General features: G+C 41.3%; 1 protein-coding gene across 3 annotated transcripts in view; it reads right to left on the bottom strand.

The window, feature by feature from the left end:
- Positions 1 to 19,774, bottom strand: part of gab2 (GRB2-associated binding protein 2) — a 44,260-nt gene that overhangs the window by 21,275 nt on the left and 3,211 nt on the right. For 2 of the 3 annotated variants that reach the window (XM_050072388.1, XM_050072396.1), the window contains exon 2: positions 4,945 to 5,245. In XM_050072388.1, the coding sequence (XP_049928345.1) occupies positions 4,945 to 5,245 (301 nt within the window). Of the gene's footprint in view, positions 1 to 4,944; positions 5,246 to 5,408; positions 5,624 to 19,774 lie in introns of those variants that run through there. The other variant, XM_050072405.1, reaches the window with a different exon arrangement.

The raw sequence follows: 19,774 nt of genomic DNA, 5'->3' as shown, positions 1-19,774 counted from the left end.
TATAGCGCCCCCCTTTGGCCAGTTGATGTAATATTGCTTCATTCGCATCCTCCCATGACCCTCTACCACTGTGCCAAATTTCACATGGATTGACCAAGTCAGTGAGGAGAAAAACATGGAACAGAGACACAGACAGAGTTTTCGTCATTATATACTAAGATACTATCTCTTAATTTTATTTTTTGGCAAACAAATTACACAAAATTCGAGTGTAGGGAGAAGGGGAGAGAGTCTGTGACTATAACTGTAGAAAATAAGCAATTATACTTAATGGGCAGTGTAAAGGCAACCAGATGGCGCAAAGCGGGAATGGAAATAAACAGATTTTATTTAAGAGGCACTGAGTTATTTACACAATATTATCATATGTGTATTATTAACATGACACCAATATTTAATTTCTAAATATCATGGTTGACATCAATATCAAATCAAAATCAAATCTAACCCTAACCCAAGTGCTGTACAAATTAAAATGAATGGCATACATACATTCATTCATTCATTCATTTTCCATAACCACTTATCCTGTTAGGGGTTGCAGGGGGTCTGGAGCTTATCCCAGCTGACACTGGGTGAGAGATGGGTACACCCTGGACAGGTCGCCAGATTATCACAGGGCTGACACATAGAGACAGACAACCATTCATGCCTACTGACAATTTATATTCATATTCAGTCTTTGGATGGTGGGAGGAAGCCAGAGTACCTGGAGAAAACCCACGCTGACATGGGGAGAACATGCAGGCTCCGCAAAGAGGGGCTCCCCGACCCAAGGGATCAAACCCCCCACCCCTAGTTCGAACCAGGAACCCTCTTGCTGTGAGGTGACAATGCTAACCACTGCAGCACCGTGCCACCTGAGTGGCACCTGAATGGCACACAAATATTATATGTACACAAAATAAAACTGACAAGATCAATTTCATATGTAAAAGAATAATAAAATACTAAAATATTAAATGCCTTGATCTTGGGACAGATTAAAGACATTCTGAATATCGATGTGGCCTAGAGTTGGAGAAGGGGCAGAGAAGTTTGGTGATGTACTGGGGTGGCAGCCCATGTACGGCGTTAAAAACAAATAAAAGAACCTTAAAATCAATCCTGTATTTCATGGGTAGCACTGGTGTAATGCTGTCTCTTTTTCTGGTACCAATGAGGAGTCTCGCTGCAGTACTGGCAATACTGGTATATCACGACACCCCTAGCGGTAAGCATAGAATGTAAACACACAGTTACGCAACATAAGAGTTAGGAATTTGAATATGCCAGCTATGTTAGAATTAATAAACATTACAAAAATACAGATAGCAGCACTGTTTGTCCAGGTGCTTATGGATATATCAGAGCAGCCTGGAACCGAATTTAATACATAGTTGATCGACAACAACAATTTAAGTAATCGACTAATCCCTCAAGTTATTCAGCAATGAAAAATGCCCTAAAAATGCTGGCCTTTTTACAACTGTTCTGTTCCTCTGAGGCAAATTTGAGATTGTGGGCTATATGCATAAAACAGACTTGACAAGGACTGTGAGACGTTCTTGTTATAACCATAATGTCTTTTTGCATCATTATATAACAGTTAGTTTCAGCCAAGCACTCATATTAGTTTTCCAATTATGTAAAAAGTATACCTATAAAACACCAGCTGGCTCTCCACTCGGCCAGTGTTGATGAACACAGTTCTGAGGAGGTGAGTATTTATTTTCACTGCCACAGTGACAACAATCTGATCCCACACAGGGGAGCAGGCAGGAGTTACTCAGAGAGAGAGAGGGACGGATCTGCATGACAGTCAACAACCTATTCCTTGGAAAAGACACTGGCCTGAGAAGCCTCTCACGCATACAGTTGGTTTTACAAGGAAGGTAAATGTTGTGTGGACTGATCGTAAAGTGTGTGTGTGTGTTTAAGATCGAGAGCAGAAAATGAGACACCAGGAAGAAGAAGCACATCTCTCTAAGCATCAGTGCACAAACACAATCAGCTGATGGGTCTATCATTTCAGTGGGTCAGCTCTGAATGAGTCTTATTAAACGCCTCAAGATCCATGGCTGCTTCTGCAAATAAATTTCTTAGCTTTTCCACACACATATGACAGCGGTCATGACGTAATAGGGAACCAGTGGTAAATTGAGCAGCTATGCCCTTAAGGAACAGACACATGAAAGAATAACATCTACATTACCACTTTTTCCAGGATGTTTAGTTAACAATTTAAACGTGCACACACGGAACATCTGTAACCACTACTACCACGACCTAAGCATTTAAAGATATCGAGTGCTATAAGAACAAGGGAGGCTTATATCTTTTCTGAGTTGTGTAAGATTTTCATGCCTGTCTAGAGCACAGAAACACTTGAAGAATGTGTTAGTTTTGGTTTGTGATGCTTGTCACAATCAGTTGGGATTTGTATGAAAATTACAGCCCTCTGGCACCAATAATGCTGAGAATCAGGATTTTGCTTAGAAGATGCTGCAAGTGGTTTTTCAGAGAATGAGCTAACACAAAGAGGGTTGCTGACAAATTCTATTTATAATTTGCCACCCACGAAAATAGAGTATGAAAAATGCATTTGGATGAAGACAGCAGCATCAGTTCTGATGAAGTTTCTCAGAAACAGGAACTACACATTCCACTGAAAACACAGTTACGTGACCAAAAAAAGCCTGATGCGATGTTTGCACTGAAGGGACTGCAATCACTAACGCAGCTGTCATGACATAACCCTTCTCACTCCCCCAACCCGTTCTCCCAGCCACACCCCGCTGGCTACAGTTGATACAGTTTGAGATTCAGAACAGGACCTCGCTAATTACTGAACTTGGAGCGGGGGGATCCCCTCATGATGAGAGCATTATTACACAGCTGTTTTTCATTCCACACCTGGACATATTGCATGTCACAGATGATCAACCATGTGCACAAAGACTAACGTCCACCAGCTGCCAGATGGCGGGAAAAACAACATCATGAGTGCAATCTGCATGGGCAGGAAGAGGAATATGAGAGGAGTGTATGTTTCACAAACTCTTGTATAACATACTGAATATGTACTGAGTGTGTACTGATGTGTTGATGCCACAACCACTGAAACCTAAGTTACCATCAGCTAAAATAACCCAGTACGATAACTGCACAACACATTCATGCTCACTATTATAGCACGTCAGTTATCTCATTGCCAAAAAAAGGTATCTGACCCCCATACTGCGTAAAGAAGGAGAGTTAGGTGTTTGATTACGTATGAGTCATCATCGTACGTGCAGTGGATTTGTTTTTTAATGGCAGATCATAGCAGGGTGTAATTCAGGTAATCAAGGCAAATCTAGGATCTAAGGACTGGTCCTCTCTGTCCCAGGCAGAAGACATTTTACATAAGAACATTACTGCATAAAAATATTATCATTAGCATGGCTTGTCTGATAGGCGCTTTAATCCAACATGGTTTATGGTGCCACTAGAGGATTCGTTTTTTTCTCTTATCGATAGCCCCAGAGTAAAACAAGCCATTCTCCTGCAGAAAAGAAAACAACAACAGACGCTGTGACAAAAACACAAAACTGAGCCTCTGTATCTGCTACTAACTGTTAAAATGGCCCATTTCAACAATAAGCCTTTCCTTCACCCTGAATACAAAAGGCAGAGATCAGACCCTTTCTTTAACAAAACAAATGAAGAGAAAAATCAATAACACTCTCAGACACAGTGTCCATTTATTTGGCAGGGATGTTCCTATTCCACTCTCTCAAATAACAAAGATGGAAAAAAAAACACAATTGCCAATGATATCATGTGGCTGGACCTCTGCTGCTGAGCTTTTGTGAAAACTAAGATGCAAGCTGTTCCAGATAACACAAGAAAGCACAGTAAGAGACTAATGAAAGGGAGGAGTTATTGTATTTTGTTTTGTTGTGGTAATGTGCCTTAAACACCAAAAACACATTCTATTCATTCAGCAGAGATACAGTATATTACACTGCACATACCGTGCACATTGTATTCAGTCTACAAAAGGTCAGGAAATTGTGGAGAAATCCCATCAACATTTCCCACAGCAATGTGATGTAATGTGATGTCTCCAGATTGCTTGTTTTATCCAAAAAACAGACCAAAATCTAAAGTATTTAACTTGAAATGATATAAAACAGAGAAAAGAAGCAAATAATTTATAATCGAGAAGCAAAGCCAGCACGTGTTTGGCAAGTTTTGCTTAAAAAACGGCTTGAATAATTAGACGATTATCAAATTTGTCGCTTATATTCTGCTGATTGACACATCCATTAACTGACTCATCATTTCAGCACGACGTATTACGATACTGAAAGCATTATTTTGTACTGTACTAATTGTTTCTATATTTAAATTCAAGATAGTGCAGCAGAGCTGAACAAAAGATGGATAGAAATAAATAAAATAAATAAATAAAGTGGCTAGTTGGGTCATTTAAGCCCATTTGAGATGTTTTTATGAGTTTCAATCAGCACATTTAAAACTTTGGCCTAATTAACAAATTACATAACCACTAACAAGCACTGTCACGATACTGGAATTACTGACTTTGATATAATACCTTGAAAAATATCAATGTATTTTTCAAAACCACTGGGAAAAAGAGAAATTGTGGACATAAAACTTGAGCTTTTTTTTATTAAAAAATAAATACATCAAGGCTATAACATGACAACGGCAACTTTCTTTTCGTGGTTTGTAGCAGAATGACTGTAGTAAACATAAGCAATAAGAGAGAGCAAGAAAGCGCAGCTGGTGCAGATGATGAGTATTGAAACCATTCAAAGATTATGAATCGATAAATCAATGTATTTGAGAACACTGCTACTAACCCGGGTAAAGGAAACAAAGAGAGATGGTGGAGAGATTAACGGAAACAGTGACAGAGGGACAGAGCAATAAGGACAGGTCAGGGTTTCCTACCGTGGTTGTCGTCCGACTGGTTGAACCCACACAGCTGGCAGATGGAGCGGACCCACTTGTTCATCTCCTCCTCGGTCTCAGCTACAAGATAAAAAGTGCGGTCTGAGGTCTTGATGTCAAACACAAAGCTGTCCTGGAACTCCTTCCTCTTAAAGGTTAGGCCAGCGTCCACCTGCTCGCAGCAGTGCAGGTCGATGACCCGGATGGGTTTCTTGGAGTGGTCGTTCTTGTAGTACTCGAGAACATCGGGGTCACCACTCATGCGGCCGCTGCGGAGTATAAACCAGCGTTTCTTCCATGCCTGGGAAATAAGATTGAAAGGAAAAACATGACCTCGGTGCACAAAAAGAAAGCACTTACCCTGTGAGTCACTGCAGCCAAATCATTTATGTCCGTTGGTGGAGAATTATTACTTTTGCATTTTAGATACTCAACAAATTAACAGATTCAGTTTGATTTCTTACTATATAGTGATGCCGAATGCCATAGCAACACTCTCAACAGCTGGACTTCAGTTGTGATGCTAACTGTTGATCAAACGCACTTCGGAGAAACTAAAGTCTGCTTACTTGAGCAGGTTACTGTACTTTAGCACGCATGTGGTTGTGTGCGGTTTGTATGTGTGTTAGAGGCTGCAGAGAGGGGGAGGCAGCAGGTGTTTGCTCCCTACCAACGTATTTCCTGTGCTGATATCCCTCTGTGAGCTACGAGAGAAGCACAACTCCTCCATGACAACTTCATCACAAGACTGCAGACTCCTCCCACTTCAAGGACTGGTGAATGGCACTGCTTTGCTCCAATCATAATCAACCCACATCTGCATGATTGTGCCACTGGAGCTGGAGTTTCCTCTGAGAGTGTAAATAAACACCCCTTGTCATAACCACATGAAAGGCGGCAGAAGATCACGCTCCAACGATGCAAGCAGTTATGATGCAAGAGCGAGAAACCTACAATCTAACATGTTGATTTCACACCAACAACACCATTGTTGTATTTGTCAACTGGAAGAGCATAAAGGAAGAACAGTGGCCTCCATATGTTTTCCCAGTGGCTGTCTTAAAAGGCCTCTGTGTTCTCTGTGCTCAGAGACAAAAGAGGAAGATAGACCAGGAAGGGAAAGGGGGAGTAAAGGGGGAGTGGAGGAGGGTTTTTGGACATCTGCCAGTGATGCACTTCCGCCAGGCAATGTCTCTCACATGCAGGCTGCTGACACACAGGATCCTGCAGGCCCCCTCTCTCTCCATCAACACAGACACTGCTGCAAGGCTAACTGCCCCACACAACCCCCCCCTCAAACTAGACCTACACCATACGGACGCACAAACACACACAGGGCACAGAAATGGATTGCACTGCATCTCTCCTGGGCTTCTCACAGAGGTGTTTCTAATCTTTTCTGGAGATATGCATGCAGAATTTTTTACAGGCTATTACCTCTGAGAGGCATTTTAGGGGTAAAATTAATGATGGTGTATTTACTAGATTCGGTTTTAGCGCTGTGGTATACTGGCTCTGTCACACTGTCATGGCTTACTGAGACATTGGGACACAACCAGAGCCATTGTTAATGCTACACCTGTGATTTTTACATAAAGATGTAATCTGTATTCTGCTCAGTGGTCATTGCCGTGGTGCTTCTGCATCCATCAAAGAGTGAGTGGTACCATAAGATTATGCTCTTCTCCAAAAAATTCCTACCTCTCAAACTGTGTTTACAGGTTTATCAAGAGATGCAGGTGTTCCCTCAAGAAATCTGTTGGTAATTAACACCGCTGCCCAACCATTTATCTCTACATTTCCCAATTTGTCAAAAAAAAAAAAACAAGATGGGGCTGCTACTCCTGATTATTCAAATTTCTTGTTTGGTCCAACCAATAGTACAACAACAAAGATACTCCACTAGGGCTACCCCCTGATAGTCAACCAAACATTAGTGGACCGGAAAGGTCATTAGGTCATTGGTCGGCAAGATTTCATTAGTTGCAGGAAAAAAGAAAAAGAAAAAAAAAGTGAAACTCTCTTTGGAGCTGCACCTTGTCAAAATAAGTCAAAGCCTGTATGACTGGGCCATGTGGGAATTTAATTTGAAAGGATCAGCAGTCAGACAAGAGTCATGTTAATTTACAGGGCTGGTATCTGCGGTTATTCCACAGGCTAGTTAATAACATGTCGAGGAGGAAATGTGGGAAAAGTGTGGGATCATTTTGAGAAGGTGAAGGACGAACCCATGGTGATATGTAAACTCATCTTCATTGGTCGACTACAAACATGACGTATCATCTGAAACATGGAAATAGCTACATGCCCATTAGCCACTTAGCACAATCATTACTGCTTTGCCGACAGCGTTATTAACAGGCGGCTCGCTCAGTGTGTGACGTGCACTTGTAGATAAAATATAGGCCTATATTAATGAAGGTTCATTAGTACGGTTTGTATTTCTCTGCAATGTAGCACAGTGTTAACAATGTTACTGATACTATTCTTTCTCAGACCTTTAATGCAAACAATGTGTTGACCAGCCCAAAATATATAATTTAATAATTAAAATATTATCGTAAAGCTGCGGGCAACTAGTCGACCAATGGCCCTAAATGACGACTATTCGTTGACTGCGAAATTTCTTAGTCGGGGGCATTTTCAACACTTTTTCAACAACAATTTACAGTACTTTGCTGCTGTTAAGGATACTTCACCCCGAAAATGATTGTTGTATAATAATTACTCAGCTCATGTTACACTGAATTTGGGAAGAAAGCTTCGTTGTTCTTGCATGCCTCCATGGTGAACGAAGAATCCAAAAACAGAGAAAATTCTCGATGTATTGAAGTCATAGGGGTTGGAGTTTACAAAGCAAAACTATAAAACATCAATTTACAAACTCTCACACAACTCATGCACTATTATTCAAGTCTCATTTATCGAGTCGTACACTCAGTGCTTCACAAACACATACATTTTTGCTAAAACCTTACTATTTAAAACACTTCTACATAAACTGTCTGACACACGGACAAGTAGTGCGCCTGTGCTGTTTATGTAGAAGCGTTTTAAACGTTATGATTTTGCCAAAAAATCCTTTTTTTTCAGAAATACTAAGCTCATGTTTTGATACAGTTTCGCAGTTGTTAAATGTGGACCCCTGTGACTTCAATTCAATTTCTTCCCTACTTCAGTGTAACACATGGTGAGTATTTAACATACAAATGATCATTTAGGGGTGAAGTATTCCTTTAAGATTAAGCTATACTGAAAAAAATCTTTATTTTTCAAAAAGTGGTGTTTAAATATGTAACAAAGTGACTCACGCATCATGAGAACCATCATTCCTTTAACAAAATGTTACTGAAGTGTTATTTCAGCATGTTAGCAGTTCTGTTTATCTCTCCTCAGAGAAGCCAGCAGAGGTAAGAGGAGGCAGCAACACGTTTTCTTTATATCTTTTTTTTTCCCCAGGAAGTGCAGATTGTGATCGCATCTTCAGTGTGTAGCTGAAGCACTCCTGAGGTATTGGGGTATAAGACTTTTTCATTTTATTTTCTGTCAGATAGACCGATAAAAGCTGGAGGCAGTATGACCTTAATGATGTTGATAGCAGAGCCGTGCTGCTGTGTGCATCTTAACACTCACCCCGGTTTCACAAAGTTTAATCAGCGCTATCGGAGGAGTTGTGCAGTTGTATTAGGTCATTTCACACAGTGGGAGGTTGTTATGAACCATAACTACGTCACATTATACTGGTAAAGGGTGTGTAACCTTGTGAACACTGTTGACTTCTTTGGAATCTGTTCTATTCTTATGAAGTCAACAGTGTTACTCCTCAAGTTTCTCTCTAAATGATGCCACTGGGGTGTGAACTTATTTCATACAAACACAGCACAGTCATCACACTCCTCCAGAGGAACAAACACAGGGCACCGCATATATTTTTCTTCCCAGGTCCACAAAGCTCTTTGGTTCAGTGCCATTACACCATTCACCATTCACCATTCCCATTTAAATATTATTGCCTTTTCTGGAAAGAGAGAGCATCACTTAATTGAGACCTGGAGTGCTGCCCAGTTTCAAGAGGTCAGTACGACCCAGCTGGGTTATTCCTGGCATCCTTCAGCTGCGGCCAGCATATTAACCCAGGACAGCCACAGCTCTCAACCACGGAGGAAAGACAACTCATTTAGGAGGCCTTATCAGACTAAAAATAGAATGAGTATTTTCCACAGGAAAAGCAGTTGCTGCCTAATTCAAGAACAAATTAATTTACAGCTCGGTGTAAATGAGGGGGTAGAATAATGTTTCCCTTTGCCACACTTTCTGTTAAGCTCCTTGCAGAAACCCTGCATGCGAAATGAAAGAAAATATCTCGAGTGCATTTAGTTTCGTATCAGCCTTTTTAAGAACACAACTGGCAGTGCAGCTTTTCCCCTCCCTCTCTCACGCACTCTTTTAAATTTGAGCAAACTTCCCTGGCGAAGTAAATCATAGGGGAGGAGGACACAACAAAATGAGCTAACCCACCCACCGCCTGTCCTACAGAGCATGTCTAAGCCCATCGATCACTGTCTAAGCACTGAGGGCTGAAGCTGTAAAACTAGGCTGAACTCTCCCAGCTCTCCAACTTTCCCCTCCCCCCCATGGCTTCGGTTTAAGCTGCATCACTGTTCGGGGAAAAAAGGGCCCAGCCGAGACACACTGCCCTTGTTAACAACTGGACTGGACAGTCCACTGGACCACTGAGCTGTGAGCGGCTCATCACACCCCTAACTAACACGATATCAGAGAGTTCCATTATTGTTCGAGCACTTTGCAAAAACATGGGACATGTTGTAACTCCCATTTACTGGCATTTCTTCATCATGTTCTGCTTCTTTTTTCCATGGAGATCAAAGTCATGTAAAGGTCAAGTCTGAGCAGAAAAAAAACGTCATGAAGCACAAAGCAAAAATTCTACTGGCAATGAGAAAACAGTAAACTTTGTGAAAACTTGCAAAAATGTAAGTTTAAAACACCCCAGTTTTTGTACTTTAAGAGTCTCAACTCGAGACTGTAATAAAAAAAAATGCCTGCCAACGCTTGAAGCTCTCCAAGAAGAAGAGCAGCCATCCGTATCTATGAACGCACAGCGCTTAGTCCCTTCAGTCTCACTCAATCATCCCATAAAGGCTTGATCTTACCTTGTTCCAACATAGCCTCATTTGTCCCGTGCTGATGGCAGCCAGCTACAGATACAGAGAGACTACGGTGGAGCACAAAGGATCACACGTCTGCATCTATTTTAGATGACTGGGAAGGAAAACCTCTAATAACAAAACCACACAAAACAATCTTTCCAGCGAGTTGACTTCTAAAAATAGGATCAAAACTGGTTTGTCTCGCCAATTCCTTTTGTTTCTTTGCATGTTGATAAGTAGACATATTTTGCTCTATTTTTGGCAGCGTGCAAACAATGATACTGTGGGAAAACAAACAAATTCATACAAAAGAGATACAATTGTCTGGTATGTGTTGAGAGTTCTCTGAGGTTTTATACCACATTTTAGGAGATAAACACACAGCGACGGATGATAAGTCGCAGCAATCATTTCCTCTTTTACACATATGTAATCCAACGCTGTAAAAACAAGCCCAATGTCACGTCTTTGAACACAGCTCATCACTCTGCTGTCCTAGTAACATTGACAAATGAGCGTGGAGATGGCCGTGGCCTAAACAATTATCCAAGGTGTGCCTTTTACAGCAATAGAGCAATACATGGTGTGTGTAGTAGTAGGCTGTGTCAACAGGCTGGCTGATAAGCATTAGTCCGCATGTTTTTAAATGTGCATGAGCAAACATCCAAACTAAACACACATGTTATCCAGGCTAAAGGTTGGGATAGTCCTGTTTACCTCTCCTCCTATTAAAGCAGGAGGAGGAGACAGCAGGTAGTTGTCTTTGACTCTGCCTCCTCTGCTTTACCTGCTGCTGCAGTACACACACCACACAGCTGCACAAACACCGGCACTGTGGAGCTGCGGCAGAGCTTTGCTGTAACCACCTCATTTGTGTACATTTTCCCTTCCATTGCCAGCTTTTGTAAAAGGTCACGTGTTGTGGTGAGGCCATTTACCTCTTGTGACACTGAATGCTCAGCTACAGTCGGGACTGGGCGCCTCAGGCAACATGTCTCCCGTTTGATCTGAGCGGCGGCACATCAGTGCTCACAGATGTGCCTTGCTCTCACACACACACACCAACAACACTGTGATGAGACTGCATGAAAATGCATTGGTGCCGGGCCATTACTGCTTAATTATAGTAAAAGGTGAAGTGAGAGGGATCCAATCAGGGTTCTCACAGGTCCCACTGGTGGGCTTTTGAGGGACGGGGCAGAGCATGGAGACAATTACAAGGAGGAGGGAAAATAGTCAGGGGGATCTTTATTATATAATTTCAGAATAACGATGCACAGCAACCAAACATCTGTATGAGCTTTCACATATCTGGAAGCTCTATGATTATTCGTTGACTTGTTAATTTTGTATCTTATTTAAATAATGTTCTTCTATGTCTGGTTGCGTTTATTGATAATATTGAACATTTTTGCAGCCATTAGTTTGGATTTTTTGGAAAAATGAAAGACGTTTTTGTAGAAAAATATGTTAGGCTTTGAAAAACGGGTTTGGAACCATTCATTCATTCAACCTTTTATATCTGAGAGATCATTTACAGTGTTACACAGGGTTTGAAATTATACCCATCTTAACTTATAATTTATATCTTCTGACCTTTCCATGTAAAGCAACTCAAAGGGCTGGGCAATATATCAATATTACATCATTATCCTGATATGAGACTAGATATTGTCTTAGAATTTGGATACTGTAACATGGTTAGTGTTGTCTTTTGCTGTTTTTAAAGGCTGCATTACAGTAAAGTGATTTTCTGAACTTACCAGACTGCTCTAGCTGTTCTAAATGGTAAATGGACTGCACTTGTACATCTGGTCTGCTGGCCACTCAAGGAGCTTTTACACTACATGTCACATTCACCCATTCACACACACATTCACACACACATTCACACACGCTATCATACAGTACATGGTGCCACCTGCTACTTAGTAATCATTTACTCACACACCGATGGAACAGCCATCAGGAGCAATATGAGGTTCAGTATCGTGCCCAAGGATGCTTTAACATGCAGATCGGAGGAGCTGGGGATCAAACCACTGATCTTCTGATTCGTGGCTGACCTGCTCTGACCTTCTATTATTTGCCTTTATCCACTTAGTCGTTATATCCATGTAACTGATGATAATTTTTCAAAAACCTCTATGTAAATATTTTGTAAAAGCACCAATCCTAGAATATAACCGCAATATTGATATTGAGGTAAAAAAAAAAAAATTGTGATATTTGATTTTCTCCATATCACCCATCCTTGGCACACTGTAACCTTGTTTTGGAAGGTTAAATACTAAACTGTATTATGAATGATTCTAGGAGACAACCAGACGCTCATATGTGGCATGATGCAGCATTTCATTTCACTCATCCTAGTGTAGTTACTGGTTCTAAATAAAGACAGCAGACATAGTCCTCCTACAAGAATTCCCTGTAATGCATTCAGCCCACATCCATTCAATGTGGGTGCCATTTCCCAGCTTCTCAAAGTTAGCGAAGAACAAAAGAGGAATATTTAGCACATCAGTGACTTCATTTCTTGTCCCTTCTGGTGCCTGAATACAGCTAGAATTTCATCTTTCCAGAAAACACCTCTCAACAAAAGAACAGCAGCGAGGACCACTTTGCAATGCATGAATTAAAAAGGTGGGACTGCTATAATGGCCCAGTTGTATGAGTGAATTCCTAAACGCTTGTGATTCTGGTTAATGCGGTGAGAGGGGACAACGCCGGGCGGGCTCCAGCAGACAATGACGACAGAGGACTGATTATGTGCTCCTAATCAATAGCGGGTCACACGTCAGCCCACATTCCAGGAACAGATGGGAGTTTCAGCAAGTGAGGGAATGCAATACAGTCACGTTTCTAAGAGTATCATCTGGACTTTCACACAGCACAAAAACACCTAACGCTTTCCAAGCTTTTCCTAAAAAAATCATAGAAAGCAGAACATGAGGGTGTTTTCTAACCCCTGATGTAAGATATGGATAGTCCACTAAAATATGTTCCTTTGCTGTGCATGACAGGTGTCACGTACCTGTATTTACCTTTGTGATATCAGTTTATTTAGCAGTGAGCTTAAATAAATCATGAATAGACGTGAGGGAGCGTGGGGAAGTTCCTTGAAAGTCTTGCAGTTTACACAGGGCTCTGCATCTGGGCTCGGAGCGAGATGTTAAGCAGACAGCTGTCCCAGACAAAGTTTATAACACACGTTTCTGGAGCACTCCCAATAAATTCACGTCACAAACAAAACAGGAGTCTTACAGTGTGCCAACAATGTGTGGCCATTTTGCATTTTCAGCAGCTCCAGCCCATTATCTGTCTCGAGCGGCGAAGAGATCCAGATGCTCCTGGGTCGGACACGACTCCGTCCCATCCGTGTACCCGGAGAAGTAAACATGAAAAGATGTTAAACAGAAATTGCTTAGAGTATAAAAACTACAGGCGTTTCAAGTCCAACGGATGCATTAGAGCATCGTTGCAGTTTAAATCAAACTGCTCAGGTTTCACAACAGTCAAAACACTGACCTTGGAGGGCCGGCAGCTGCAAGACATAGCACATGCAGATAAGACCCAAAAAGGCCCAAAAATTCTTGTGTGTTAATAAAGAAGGTGGGAGGTTAGCCATGGAGCGCCAAGACAGACAGGGCAGGAACACTTAAGTCCTGATGTTTCCCTCATGTGTGGAATTGCCAAGTTCACATTCTCCTTTTAAGCAAGACATCAGCTTTGAAACCCACTTAGTGCATGCAGCGTAGAACCCGATGTGGCTCAGCTTTCATGACATTATAGGAAATATGATTCCACATACAATGCCATCATGTGACTGTGATGGAAAGCTCCATCCTACAGGTGTGATGATGATAAAGAGGGATGCTGAATTTGGTACCTACAGTGCTCATTCACTCGCTTCATGGGAGCAATGATCTGCGAAATCTGTAGCGCATCCTATGAAAAACAGCCTCTCAAAAGCTCTCAGTAGATATAATCAGCCTCAATTTGCAGTCGAACACTTCCATCATTAGGAAAATGAGTAATCTCTCGCCGTGTCTTCGTATCAGCAAAAGGCTGGGCTTATTTAGCGTGAGCCCGCCCTGACAGTTTGACTAACGGGGAGCATTATCTTTAATCAGAACTCTTTGTGCTACTTCCCCTGCCTCTGCCATCTGCTGCGGCTCATACATGTCTGTGTACGGAGGGCGCGTCGTGAGCATCTCCTGGTCTCTCTGGCTCCTTCTAAGGTAGCTTTAGATGCACAGCGGTGGATAAAGCACAACACTTAAAGCGGGAGGGAACTCTCTGACACAGTCTCTTCAGTGCCAAAGAGTAGAAACGTTTACACTTAAGGCCAAGACCTCACACCTTAATCTGTGGCACCATCACAGTGCCTGAGGCTACTCTCCTCACACACCTGTGTGCATCATTATTTAGTCACTGACGTTGCATTCAGGATCTTGTGTGTATGACCAGCAAACACATTGGAAAATATAGCACACACAATCAAATACAGACACGTTGTCATTAGTGATGTCGACATGCACGCAGTACTAATGTAGTCATCAGTACAGTATGGAATCTGGAGCGTGCCACCTGAATAATTTCACAATTCATTTAAAGAATAAATACACTACTTCAATGATGGAATATGATCTGAAAGTCATTTACAAGAGACATCAATGAAGTATAATCAATATTTGGCACATTTAATGAACATTTTGTACATTTTTCTGGCACTTCAATTGATCACTCTGTTATTATTCAAGGCAACTAACTGCAATTACAATAATTCAAATGGCAATGACTGTTTTAGTCTTGATAAATTATCAGCCCAGCTAAGTATCTCCTTTGCCACTGGCTTGTTTTACCATGCAAACACTTTGTGGTGCCAGTTAGAAGTTGTATTCTTTTGGTAACTGCATGCTGCAAAAACACAATGTTCCCCAAAGCAATAGTGTGTCTTTGTCTACACAAATGCCAGCATGGCAAGTGCTTGAAAAAGATAAAAATTTTCCGTGACTTGTGAAACCATTTTAATGCTAAATATGATGAAAGATATCGACTCTGTCAGAATTTACAATAATAACACTGGAGTCAGTACTCTCTGTACTCTGTAGTATCGCAAGTCATCATTTCCCATATCACTTTTGTTTGTGTAAACAAGCACATGTCACCAGTGTTGTAGTGGTAGCTGATGAGATAGGTGTACTACTAGGTAGATGGGAAGGTTACTGAGGAGAGAGTGGGTATACTCTGCTATATCGTTCAACAGCTTCTTGGCTGATGGGTGAGTATACTGTAAACGGACAGAAAAAGAGGTGGGTGTAGCCCATAAACCTGCACCACTGGACGTCATTCACTGCATCCCTGGGAATTTCATGTTTTCTGCAATAAGCTGATACAAAATGAATGAACTTTCTGATATGGCAGTGGCACATTAAAATGAGCAAATAAACCAAATTACAGAGGATATATTTAGCCAGACTGATGTGGTGAAATTGTTTAGAAACAGTTAGATTAAATCAGACTATAACATCCAGATTACTTCATGTCATGTCTATAACTCCAGGATGCCTACCAGTGGGTGCAATATGTCACCTGAAATCTTTGGACTCACAGGTCAGTGATCTGCATCACTGTCTCTGCTGATCTTAGATAGCTTTGTCCTATTTTGTCTCGCTGTGTAGCAGTGAGTTCTGTATTTGAGTGCTGGCCACATTACTCATAGTTTATTCTTATCTGAGCTTCAGTTGTAGGAAATTCAGTTCCTACAACTGAACTATAATGACTCATCACTGTCTGGATCTTCAGAGAAAGAAGAATCTAAGACATGTCGATATTAGAGGTACACAGAATTCACGCTTTAGAGGAAGCTAACCAATCCAAAAAAATGTTCTAATTACAGAGATGCACCGCTACAAGCACGCACATGTGCCTAATACAACAAACATACAACTAATACAACCCCCTTTACCACAACCTCAGACGAAAGGCGCTTTGCTTACACATTTCCAACTCCTACATTCGATTGCGGCATATCAAGTGCTTCACACGAAACAGGAAAACAACATATCGTTCTAAATTTAGCATATTTACAGCTGTTAGTCTTTAAGTTTCACGATGCATCTGCCTACACAGTTCATACAGTATCCTAGGCTGGTTCAAATAAAGCCCAATGTGACTGTCAGCTCCCATTTCACTAAGGCACAAAGTGTCCGAGGGTTATAAACAAGTTCAAATCATTTTTAAAGTGCAGAGACACATTTTCAGGGGATGCACACTATCAAACTTTTGGCTGATATCCAAAATTGCATGGTCCTTTTGGCCAGTGCCATTTCATTTTAATTCTGCCATGTGTAACGTTTTCCATGAGAGGAGTTCACCTTGTAGTACATCACCTGTTAATCGTCTGGTAAAACATCTTTGTTATTACATTTTCTCTGCAGCAAGCAGGTCCCCGAAGCTTCCCTGGATTATTCTGACTGTCACATTAAATGTCTCGAGATTTCTTACAACTGGTAAAAGAGAAAATGTGTGTACTGTAGATATATGTATGCTGCTGTTACATACGGCTAAAATATATTATTTTTTACAGTGAATCACTCCATAAATAGTCTACATCCTTGTGAGTTCCACCTTTACAGACTCATCACGACCTTGATGTATAACGATGGTGCACTTCACAAATGTAGTGCACCATTAAGGACAAAGCCAGACAATTTTCAGGTTTTATCACAGCCCTACTTCACAATCAACATTCACATGTTGTGAGGAAGAAAATAACCACCACCTAAGGTTCCGCCTGCTGGAACACATATATAAATATCACTATCTACAAATATGCTGTGCCGAGGGAACAACACATTCTCCTTCCTATTTCGAGATATCTCACATTTGCAAGCATTTGATGGCTATTGCAACCTATGTTATTTGCAGAGGAGTCTAGTGTTGTAGTAAACTGCATTGTTGCATTATTAAAAGTATTTTTATTTCACTTGTGTTTCTAGGTATATGTGTGCCTCAAAAATACGAGTTTCCTGTCCCTCACCACCTACTATCATGGCGGATCTGAGCTCAACCTGCTCTAACAGAGTTGCTCAGGGGGGCCTCAGAGAGGCGTGGTTGTTGTGAGCAACTGTCTTGAGTATAAAGCAGGGCGCTGGTCAAAAAGAGCAAGCGTGCTAAGCCAACTGTCACTGCGTAAATAAATACTAAACAAGATAATTAGATAATGGTCAAATACCTTTTTCTGGTCACACCAAAGACAGTATCTCACACTGAAACATTAAATATCAGCACAGGTATTCATACTTTATCAACATTAATGAAACTTTATGCTTTTACTAATAATACTTAAATTACCTTTTATACCATTCTGACTTTTATGTCTTCGTACGCTGCTGAGTGGGAGGCCAGAAGGCATTTCTACTGACTGACATCACAACTGCAAAGCCCATTTGCTTCAGAAGGCCAATCTAATGACAGTCATATGACATGTAAGCTACTAGCACATGTACCAGCTGGTAGCATGATTCCTGTATATGACTGTGTGTTTGGATGTAATCAGCAGTGCACAAACCAGACTTCCCTTTAGTCGCTTAGTTGGTGTGTTGGGCTCTTGAGAAATTAGACGCTCACAGCCATACTTGGATGGACACAAAATAAACCATATATCTATAATCAGTGGCCTATTGATGCTGCTTTTCCTCTGCACAATATAAGTCAAATATGCAGTATACAATAACGTTGAATATTGTGATAATGATATTAACTGCCATATAGTAACAGATACTAAAGTGTACTGTTGACTCAGACTTGCACAGCACCTGTGCTTGTGCCAGGTTATCTCTCCTGTATCCAAAATATTGCCAGACAGCTGACGTGCAATGTTTTTTAGGTACCAGTTCTTCTCTGACATTTGCACTTTAGTCTGCACTCATCTTGTCACACTTTCCTCTGTCAAACATGCAGAATAGTATGGCACTACAGTACAGCACGAGTCTAATAAACCTCAGACACATACTCATTCAGATTCTGACCAATCGGACAATGCCTATTGTTGAACTCTCCGTCTATTTGGCCGTGAATAATAAACAGCATGGCGTGTATCAGACATAAAAAAGGGCCTATAGACAGTATTCCTGTTTCATTCAAATTGCAATATTGCATTCTTTCCCACAAGCTAATCTCAATGATTATCAAAAATATATATATTGTGCAGCCCCACTCAAAATACTATCAAACTACATCTTGTAGATGCCAAACTAACTATTTGTTTATGGTCTCACTGGTACAATGCTCTCCTGAGCTGTAACCATTTATGATCTCTGCGTCAGCACTAAGGTCTGATATAAAATGGATTAATCCCAGAAGCTGTTTTGGTCAGCTGTATACGATCCATGTTGTTGTAGTGTGACTCATTTCTTTTATTTTTAGCATCATTAAATGAAACCATCACCCCTGTGATAGTGTACTTTCTCAGAGTTCAGCAAACAAGTAAAAACATTCTCACTGCTCGTCCAAATCACAAGAGAAAAATCAATGGGATCTAATTTCCTTTCAGAATGGCAGCACTTTAAGCTCAGCTGATACAGTCTCGATACATGGAAATACATTTATATACACACATAGACCATTTTAATTTCTCTCCCTGTCATGGGACCTCTGTCACAACACTTCCTGTAGGTACCATCCAAAGGAAGTCTGGCATCTGCTAGTGGTGCAATAATTAAGTTTTGGTGAGAAAACACACAGGCTAAACCAGAGTTCATGGCAAAGGACAGGATATTATGACAAAGGTTCAAACAAGGCCACCCTGGGATTTTCACAATGAATGGGAAAGAATGGATGCACTTGGCGTTGGAGAAGACAAGGCTGAGAAAGTTTAATTTTGTGACAAACAATTGTAAGACTGTCAATGTACTGTTGAAAAGAGTATTATGTTAATTTTCAGGAAAATGTGTCAACAACCGTTGTGATGAGAGAGTAATGGCTAAGAAAAAATCAATTGTATCAAAAAACGCTCCCAAACGTTCCATGTTTCCAGCGTCTTAAATGTGAGAATATGCCGCATTTTAGGTTTTGGACTGTTACTTGCACAATTTTGGGTCACCCTTAACTTCCGAGACATTGTAACAGGCATTTGTCACTATTTTTTGCTGGATATTGGAACAATCAAACAATCAGATTAAGAGAGATGTCTAACCTCAGTAAGGCACTATGCTGCTTAAATGGCGTTAAAAAATAATCAACAGATTAACCAACAATGAATATAGTCGTAGCCTTGCAGCCTCGTGTCAATCACAAGGATCCTGTTAGGCGAACATATCCAACAATGATAAACTAATCTGACTTTGATACCACAGTCACATAAAGCCACCCCAGTTTGTAGCTGCATGGGGGAAGGCCCATTTTAGGGCCCACAGATAAAGTGGAACAAGGAAAATGTCTGTGTGAGCGCTGGGTGTCTGTCAAAGCAGGAACTGGGAGGCGTTCTCCGTTGACCTCCGAGGGCAAGGACTTCCCAAAGCCCCTCTGCAAAACAACGGCAGACCCGGCAGCTGACAGTGGGACACAGGGGCTGCTGCTCTGCTAGGCCTGCCACTAAAAACTCGCCGACCCCCCCCCCCCCCCCCCCCCCCCCCCCCCCCCCCCCCCCCCCC

Source organism: Epinephelus moara, chromosome 2 (assembly GCF_006386435.1).
Source record: "Epinephelus moara isolate mb chromosome 2, YSFRI_EMoa_1.0, whole genome shotgun sequence".
Taxonomy (NCBI): domain Eukaryota; kingdom Metazoa; phylum Chordata; class Actinopteri; order Perciformes; family Serranidae; genus Epinephelus; species Epinephelus moara.
Note: the sequence above shows the minus strand (reverse complement) of the source record. Positions and strands in the feature narration are given on the sequence as shown.